A 9,586-nucleotide genomic window follows, 5' to 3' on the forward strand; every position below is an offset into this window, starting at 1 on the left:
GGGGGAAGCCAGCCGCCCGACGGTCCCTTTGCTTCCCCGCAGCGCTGCACCTGTCCCTGGTGTTCTCCCGGGAGCAGGGCTTGCTCGTCTTCATCCACAGGTCCCTCGGCATCGAGGAGGTACGTTGGTAAATCTTAATGTTTAAAGAAATGTTGAGATAGTGCGATGTGAACAGCATGTTGCATTGCATGTTAAAACTAAACTTTTTTTTTTTTTTTTTTGCTTTTCAGTTTCGAGATTGCAGGGAGGAAGCACTGAAGTTTCTTTGTGTCTTCATGGAAAAAGTTGGTGACAAAGTTCATCCTTATGCCTGTAGTATTAAGGTGGGTAAAGGAAAACCGTTTCCTAAAGGTCTTTGACAAACGGTTGAAACAATTCTGGTGGGTGTCGTACCTGAACGGATGCGTAACTGCCCTTCACCCTTCCCAGTCTGCCTTACCCATCTCTAGTGTTCTTGCTAGAGCTGAAATAACTTGATTGACATAAGGTGTAATTTATACAACAGAAAAGTGTGAAATTGTTTCTTCAGCTATAGATTTAATTTTATTAACTTTTCTTTATAGAACATAATAGCTATTGGTTTCTGAAAATAAGTCATTAATATTGGAAATAATAGTTACCACTTTTAATTTATACAGACCAAATTCGTAGTTTAAGTGTAATATTTTAGATGCTTCTATAGGTGATGGCTAATTTTAAATACTGATTTTTAATTTTTTTCCTGCAGAGTTGTTACTTTTGCAACATAAACCAAAAGCAGCAGAAACTACAGTACTTCTGAAGATGAGATTCCTTGAGTCTAGAGTCTAATACTGCTTTGCATAGAAACGCTTGACTGCACCACTGCACTTTCTGATCTCAAATTAGTAGCTACATATTGTAAGGAATGATAGTACAGAGGTGGAAATTTTGCTTTGCCTTTTATTCCAGCAACTGCACTTCCTTTGCTTGAGCTGGGATTTGTTATTACGTCAGACAGCGCTGTAGTGTTCTCAGTGAAGCCACTTTCAGGATTGAATATTTTTATTGTTTTACTCTTTTTTTTTTTTTAAAAACCTTAAACTTGTTAGGAACAGATACTTTAAAGAGGTAGATGAATACATTGTTATCTTTGAATTCCCTTGTTTAATTACAAGTATTATAATACCATTTTTTTTCCTATCTAGCAAACTTGTCTTAGTGTTTATACAAAAGAGAGAGCAGCAAAATGTAAAATCCCAGCTCTGGAACTTCTGATTAAGGTAAAATGCATTTTGTAAATCTCTGTTGTTTCTAGAAAAATAAGAAAACCTGTTGTATTACTATAGTTGTGCTATATCGTGCAGAAAATCTGTAGTCTGCAGTAGCAAAAGAATAGTGATAGTGTAATATTTTGAAGTTAGTAAGAGATACGTCTTAACAACAGATTGTCTTTGATATTACTCCAGAAGGTTGTTTAGATGCGAGCATGTCATTCCTCCATCTGCTAGAGCAAGACATGATTGTTTTGGGGACAGTTGCAGATCTCTCCCAGTTTATTATGGCTCTTTAAGGAGAAATTTTGCAGTGTAATTGTATTCTTACTTAAAAATATTATGTATTAATATGTAATATTATAATATAATACATTAGACACAGCATCTGAAAGGTGTGGAGGAGGAGGGCTTTTTTTCATAAGTTTTATTTCTGAGACAGTAATTTCATACTGTGCTTCCTTAGAATGCGTTAGACCCTTGCTTTGCACCTACATAATTTTGTCTATGAGAAACAAAACTCCCTTCTGAGTTACTCTGAGTCAGTTCTGTGAACTGGACTGGCTTTATAGCAGCAGGGAGAGAAATACAGTATGATAAAGGCTACTGCAGACTTGCTAAGCCTGTGCTTTTGTGGGGGTTTTATATATGTATATGTATAATTTATATATAATTATACTGGTTATAATTTTCATGTAGGTGATCTAGATATGATATGTATAATGTAACTTAAAAATCATAAATGTTATATTTATACAGGTGTAGGAAAGTAGTTTGTTGTTAAAGTTGATTTCATTCCTACATACTTAAGCTGAAGTTATGCGTATGAACTGTGTTTTTATTTAGAGCAGGTAGGATTGTGGTAGTGATAATAACAATTTTCCCAAGGTTTTGTTTTTTTTTAATCTATCTTAGTTGCTTCAAAGTTTACGACGTTCCTGTCTGATGGAAGAAATGAAAGTTGGGGAGATATTTAATAAATTTTATGGGGAACTTGCCACAAAATCTAAAGTTTCTGATACAGGTAGGCTTTAGTTTTTCTGTCAACGTCCTTTGTTTTATTTGCACTCAGTTTTTGTTGGACTATACCCCATGGAACTGTATAATTGTTATTCCCATGGCAAGTGTGTTTAAAACCAGTAGCTGTCATGTTTTAGAGCTAGTAAAATTTGTTTAGGTCTTCTGATCATGACTATGTAGTTAGCTGTTTCTTAGCAAGACTTGCTGTGCCTGCGTAGAACCCTTTAGTCTGAACTCGAGCCTAGAAACTTTTGCTGGCTGTTGGCCTTAACCCTGATGGTACTTGAAAGACCCGGCATAATCTCAAAGCCAGCAGCAAACTTGGATTACTGGTAGATGCTTCCTCAGTGGACATGGCCTTTATTAATCAGTTTTCTAAGCCGTGTTTAAAGAGTAAATGTGTTTAACTTCTTAATGTGAGAGGAGGATACATCTTGCATCATAGCATATAGAGAGATATATGTATGTATGTACATAACAAAGAGCTGTCTTTCCCACATGCTAGTCACCAATTAAAGCATCAGGGATGTTTTTCTCATGGTTGTAAGTTACAGAGGAATAGCAATGGAAATGTCAAAGTAATGATTTCAATAATTAATATTTAATAATATTAAATTACTTTCTAGTACTGGAGAAGATTTATGAGCTTTTGGGAGTTTTGGGAGAGGTCCAGCCTAGTGACATGATTAATAACTCTGAAAAACTATTCCGAGCATATCTGGGAGAGCTTAAAACACAGGTATGATTGGAATTTCTTTTCAGACTCTTACATTGCTTTGGTTTTTCTCCTTTGATGTGTGTGGCGTTGTATGTTGGAATACTGCTGTAACTAGTACAGTTTGTAGGGACCTAACTGGACAATCATAAATGCTTCCTTAAGGACCATTAAAGTTTGTGTTCCCTGGTTCTGAGAAGCTTTCAAAGTAAAAATTCAAGGCCATCAGTGACAGCTAATTAACCAATTTACTGTGAGAGAAGATGGCACATGATGATCATTGCAGTAGTGCCCAAGAAAAGTTATATTGCCAGGCACTGGTAGTTTCTGATTTGGTCTCTACTTAGCTGCAGAATCTTTGCACTTCTAGTGAATATCACAGTTCTGCTGAACTTTGCTTTCCTATATTCTGCACTTTTATGATGTTAGTGTGTGCTATCTTAAGTTTTGCTATGGTTGGTCTTGGTAGAACATATTTCATGCTTTTCAAAGGATTTCTTGTGCTTCTGTGGTTAAACTCCCGCTCAAATGATACAAAACTTCTGAGCAGGAGATGTTTCTGTTCATATAGGTGAGTGCTGACATAACTGTATTAATAAAGTTGGAATATGTTATTTTCTCTACGTTTCTAGGAACTGGGAAGGCTTGGTCTAAGTTTATCTCAGCTTGAGGATAATATTTTTTTCAATTCCCACTTTTTTTTAGATGACATCAGCTACAAGGGGACCCAAGCTACCTGTTGTAGCAGGATGTCTGAGGGGTCTGGTTGCACTCATGTACAACTTTACCAAATCTGTGGACGAAGGTATATTCTTTTTATATGTGAAAGACAGTTACACAAATTTGATATATTTTAATCGTTATACAGCCAGCAAACAGCACCATTTCTCACTGTGAACTCAGAATGAAAATTTCCCCACTGGTAGATGGTTTATGCAAAAGCAAGACCTGTCCAGCTTACATAGTCTTTGTAGTCTGTCTTTGCATGAGGTGGCTTCATCAGTGTGTTCCTGTACACAAATGTTTGAAGTGCTGTTTTCTAACCAGAGGTTGGGCAGCTGCGAGAGCCACATTGAAGCTGGAATGCAGTTTATAGAGATGTGCTTGCCTTAGAGAAGACCTGTCTGTTAAAACATGGGCATTCAGAAAAATCAATGAATATAGATGTACATTCTTTTCAAACTTAAGAATATTTCAGGAAGAAGCATCTCTGCCTCTTAAAATGAGATATGTAAGGCTTTCCAATATTGCTTCTTCATACCAAGCTTTGGATAAAAAGATCTTTGTCTTTTTGCTATTGACACACAAGAAGTAATATTCATTATTGGATTTTTTTTCACAGATCCTCAGACTGCAAAGGAGATTTTTGGTTTTGCAATGAAGGCAATCAACCCACAGGTAAACCTGCCACGTGTTAATTTTTCTGCATAAATGAATTGGCCCTGATGAAGAATAAATTACATGTGACAAACCTTTTCTGATGTTACAGGTTGATCAGAAGCGATACGCAGTACATCTAGGTAAGACTATAAACTATTTCAATTCATGCTGAGGTGGATACCGTACATACAATGGTGTCTTCTGTCTGGAGTTGTTTATTCTCCACTGGCTGCCTTTGGTCTTCCTAGCTGATTGGGGAGCAATTTAAGTTGGAATCTAGAGAGTTAAACATGTATTTGGTTAAACTAGGCAAGGTCTAACCAGCTTATGAACAGCAGCGTTACGCTTGATGCCATTTGCCCCTCTGCAGTAGTACAAAACCCTGGTATGAGAAGTGAATTGTGGTAGAAGTAGAGATAAGAGGAATGTAGCAAATTAGGAGAAAAGAGAAGATGGTGTATTGTGTTAAAGGAAAAAAATGGGAAGAGAAAGGGAATTTCAATGGAAGAAGGAGAGAAAAATTGGGAACAAATGAAATTCATGAAGAGATTGAGAAATTAGCCTGCAAAATGTGAGTGGCTCATACAGAAATTGCAAAAATGCAAGGTTCGGGTACTAAGCCCATGGCAACTGTGAAGGGTAAAACCTTCTTTAAAAATAGCCTGCCAAAAAAAAAATTAATTAGGGATCTTGAAATTTCATGTATGCTTATATTTGGGATTGTGAAATTACATATATTCTGAACTCTCTATTTGTTTGCATCGCAGTTTGGTGGAGGAGGGGACTTGGGCATATGTCCTTACCACAGAAACCAAATCCTTGTGAATCGTGCAATTGAGTTTTATTATTTGTAATGGGTAGAGTAGCTTTATTTTTCACAGTTAATATAAATTACTTCAGAACACAGCTGTGCTTTCCATAATGGTGTGTATTTAAAAAAGAGGATTTTGGTTTTATGCTTAAGTTCTTAATGTTTGGATACTGACACTGTAATGGCTAGAAGAATACATTTTGTACGCTCCAGTCGTGGTAGGTATACCTGCCTAAAGTCCTAATGTGGGCTTCTGTAGTCTGATCTGGTTTTGGAAAGTGGAATGGAAGTCTGGGTTTTAATGAGAATTGTTCTTAAATTGCAGCTGGTTTACAGTTGTTCAGCTGGCATGCTGCTCAGTTTGGTACCTTACTCCTAGACAACTATGTCTCCCTCTTTGAAGCAATGTGTAAATGGTGTAGTCACACAAATCAGGAGCTGAAGAAAGCCAGTCATTCTGCCCTAGATTCATTCCTCAAGCAGGTATTGTATCTTCACTGTGATCTCTGAGACTAAAGCAAAGTCAAATTTCTTGAAATAGTGGGGATATTTGGTGCTTGGAAGGTCAGTGAATTTGTTTAATGAATAATTATTTTGTTTGAAGTGCTTCATATTACAAGCTAAGTGTCTTCTAAGATTTACTGTAATGTTTTTGTGGCTTTTCTCATGCTTCATGGAAATCCTGAAATTTTTGTATTTGCTTTCCAGATTTCTTTAATGGTAGCTAAGGATGCAGAGCTACACAAGAGCACATTGCAGTTCTTCATGGAGCAGTTCTATGGAATCATCAGAAGAATGGATTCAAGCAACAAAGAGTTGTCTATCGCCATTCGCGGATATGGGCTTTTTGCAGCAGTACGTGCAGGAAACTTACTCTGATAAAGGAGCCTACAGGATGGGTTTAAAGCTAGGATTCATATACTGTTCATTTTACAGTTTTACGCAGCTTGTTATATAGGGAATGCTACTGTTTCTGGATTAAGTGGTTAAAAATTATTAAAATGCATACTGGGTTTAGTGGGAGCACTTGCAGCACTGAGGGAATAAAAGTTCAGAATTTGGGCTGCTGGGTTAAATGTTAAATAGTAGTAGCCTGTGAGTGATAGTTGGTTAAGCAACAGTAAGGTAATCCACTTAATACTTAAATGCAGCTACGTCACGATATAAGTGAATATTAGCATCCATAATGCCATGTATAAGATATTTATAGCCAACCTCCATGCTTTTCAGGCTGGGTTTGAAGTTGTGTCACTGAAGGTTCAAGTACTCTTATAGTAAATTACACTGCATCAGTGAACTATTATTTTAGTTCGTTGCAGGTACCATGTTTGTCATACATGTAGCAAGTAGAATACTTAAAGTTAGTTTATTCAGATGTATTGAGTTCCTGGAAACATTTAAAAGATTATTCTTATTATGGTTCAGTGAAGACTTGGCTGGGTTTTAGCACTACACCATATGTTTGCTTGACAAAGTTGTACAAAGTTGCTGAATCAGTATTTTATTTTCTCTCTGTAAGCCCTGTAAAGCTATACGTTCTAAGGATGTTGATGACATGTACGTTGAGCTCCTTCAGCGCTGTAAGCAGATGTACCTCACAGAAGCAGAAACAATAGACGACCACCTGTATCAGCTACCGAGTTTCCTTCAGTCCATTGCAAGTGTGATATTCCATATAGATGCGGTAAGTGGAGTATTTTAAGTACCATTCAATTTTTCTTTTACGCAGCTGCAAATGTACAAGGAGGTAGTAGCTGTGAATTTACCTGTGATAGAAGGTGTTCCTTATCTGAAATATAGCTCCTAGATAATGGGAAGAATATCAGGAGAATACTTTACTGGATTTTATTTGAATTAAAAAAAAAAATGCACAGATATACTAAATAAAATGCTACAGTGCATTGTAATGAAAACCACGATAGCCAGATATGAATAGGTTTTTTTTTATATTGGGCAAAGCTATTTATTTGGACCGAGCCTTACCATTCTCTTTATGAGTTTATACCATTCTATTGCTGCTTTTTCTTTTGGTACTGGTACTTAGCATGTTCTCTGAGGCTGATGCTTTGATTTTCCGCTGATGCTATGCTGTCTCTGTTCTAATGACGGCTTTCTAGATCCTAGCTGGAGCTGGGAAGTAAGGTTATGGCAGAGAAGAGACTTTCACTTATATTTTGTGTTCGGATTGTTGAGGATGAACAGGTTATATTGCTGTGTTGTTGTTTAATTAAATGGTACTTTTCTAATAAGCTTAAGACAGATTCCACCGAAGCACTAATCTATTCAGGAGCTACTTTCCATAATGTGTTCCAGAAAGATTTCTTATTCTGTTTGTTTTTTGGTTTTTTTATATCAAAGGTTAATTCACTTGCTTAGTCTTTTATTGTTCTCAGAGCAGGTCATGATGTAAACTCTTGTAACAAAGTATCTTGCTGAAGTAATTCAGCATAATTCTTCACACTGATACTGAGTTATAATCATTGCCTTTGTATGATGGGTGTTTTGGTTTTATTTCTTCTAGATTCCTGAAGTATACACTCCAGTTCTTGAACATCTAGTTGTGCTGCAGATCAATAGCTTTCCACAATACAGTGAAAAAATGCAGTTAATTTGTTGCAAATCTATAATAAAGGTATTTCTAGCCCTCTCAGGAAAAGGTCCAGTTCTCTGGAGTTTTATTAGCACTGTGGGTGAGTCTGTGATACTAGCTTCATTGTGTTTTTTGGGGGGGTTGTGGTTCTTTGGTTTAGATTTTTTTTTTTTCCCCCTAAATTGATTAACTGGTTCTAAGAGAGGTGTGTGGAATAGCTGTTTAGGGTCAAAACATGAAGCTTTTCTCGTCCTCTAACAATGAAGGTTTAGGATTTTCATTGTGTTATTTTTCAATATCCATTGTTAAATCACTTAAGGAATACATTTAACAACTGTTTTGGATGATGGAGTGGCTATCATGAAGGGCAGGAGAATATATTTTTGTCATAATCTGTTAAAACGTAAGACTGATGTTCCTGCTGTAAAGGGTTGTGATGAGAAAGGGATTTCACAGAAAAATGTGCAAAAATCAGTTCAACACCCTTTCGGTTACCCCTGCAAAATATCACAGAAAGTAGGGTGAGTGTCATCTCTATTAGAAATGCAATCTTTTTATATTCTGGAACTTGTACATAGTAAAAACCAAAATTCCAAATATGCAGTTAGTCCATCAGATACAGTCCTGCGAATGTAATAATGAATGTGTCAACATTGTTAGCTGACAATTTGAGTAGCCTCCAGCATGCTGATGCTTTATTATAATGATTTTCAGAAATTATTTTTGTTTTCTTCAAATTATTAACAGTGTCTTTTCTCTACTGCTGTGGCTTTTTCATTGTTTTCCATGTTCTTGATTTGGGACGTGGTGCACCCAAGCACCATGCCGGAATGGAGATCCTAAGTATATGTCTGTGAGAGTCATTGGGAGTTGTTGCCTTTTTCAATATGGGCATTATAGGCAATGCCTTTGTCATCACTGCATTCAGACTCAGGAAAAAGTCAGAGCAGTACTGAAAAAAAATAGTCAGAAGAAAGTTCAAAATTGGTTCCCTGTGAAACGTCCTAGAGTTATGGCTCTGGTTTTGGTTATATTTGTCCTTAAAGAAAAATCTATGTTCTTTTGCCTCTCCCTCATCCCGACAGAATGTAAAAAAACAGAAGACTGATTTAATTAATTGCTAATGTAATGAGTGATATGGATTCTGTGCCTTTTTAAGTCTGTTCAGGCAATTTTTTTTTGTGGTTGTTTTAGTGCATCAGGGATTAATCAGAATCTTCTCCAAGCCAATCACGTTTTCAAAGGTAAAACTGTTTAAATATACTTATTTCATCTAGCTTCCTAGACTATACATTCCAGTTCTTGAAGATATAGCCCAGTAATCAGGGGAAGACCCAAAGAAGCAAAAATAGTACCATCCTTTTTGGTTTGTGGCTCAGTTGTTATTAGTTTCTGGTCCCTACATCTGCTCAGCATAACGAGGATGTGCCTCTTGCACTGAATGAAAAAAAAATAACAGGAAATAGGCTGTTGTTCTCTGCAGTTCTTGTTTTGCTCAGGTTGTCTGTAACGAAGTACGTTACACTTAAGGTCATCTGGCTTTCTTCCATGTTAACAAATTTTGGACATCTTAAAAGTTTTACTGAATGTTTGTGTTAAGAGAGGATTTTCAAGCTTTTTAATCCTGTGCGGCAGGGTAACTACAGAGTTTCTTGAATAACTGACCACTGAGATTTTTTGAAAGGAGCTGGTTTTTTTGTGCTCTTTTCAGGTTGGTTAAATGAGAAAGCTAAATATTTCATGTTTCTACTTGTGTAAGTGTCGTGGTTTAACCCGGCTGGCAACTCAGCACCACGCAGCCACTGGCTCACTCCCCCCCCCCCCTCAGCGGTCTGGGG

The 9,586-nt window shown here is 36.8% G+C and overlaps 1 protein-coding gene across 1 annotated transcript in view; it reads left to right on the plus strand.

The window, feature by feature from the left end:
* The window catches only part of PRKDC (protein kinase, DNA-activated, catalytic subunit), a gene marked incomplete at its 3' end in the record, with an annotated part of 55,078 nt that overhangs the window by 1,093 nt on the left and 44,399 nt on the right, over positions 1 to 9,586 (plus strand). The window contains exons 2-14 of the mRNA XM_009640367.1: positions 43 to 119; positions 231 to 323; positions 1,167 to 1,241; positions 2,148 to 2,256; positions 2,879 to 2,991; positions 3,673 to 3,772; positions 4,310 to 4,365; positions 4,457 to 4,487; positions 5,484 to 5,641; positions 5,867 to 6,013; positions 6,678 to 6,842; positions 7,680 to 7,848; positions 8,943 to 8,992. Of these exons, the coding sequence (XP_009638662.1) occupies positions 43 to 119; positions 231 to 323; positions 1,167 to 1,241; positions 2,148 to 2,256; positions 2,879 to 2,991; positions 3,673 to 3,772; positions 4,310 to 4,365; positions 4,457 to 4,487; positions 5,484 to 5,641; positions 5,867 to 6,013; positions 6,678 to 6,842; positions 7,680 to 7,848; positions 8,943 to 8,992 (1,343 nt within the window). The remainder of the gene's footprint in view (positions 1 to 42; positions 120 to 230; positions 324 to 1,166; positions 1,242 to 2,147; positions 2,257 to 2,878; positions 2,992 to 3,672; positions 3,773 to 4,309; positions 4,366 to 4,456; positions 4,488 to 5,483; positions 5,642 to 5,866; positions 6,014 to 6,677; positions 6,843 to 7,679; positions 7,849 to 8,942; positions 8,993 to 9,586) is intronic.

This window comes from Egretta garzetta, unplaced genomic scaffold, assembly GCF_000687185.1.
Source record: "Egretta garzetta isolate BGI_Z169 unplaced genomic scaffold, ASM68718v1 scaffold36, whole genome shotgun sequence".
Classification (NCBI taxonomy): Eukaryota; Metazoa; Chordata; class Aves; order Pelecaniformes; family Ardeidae; genus Egretta; species Egretta garzetta.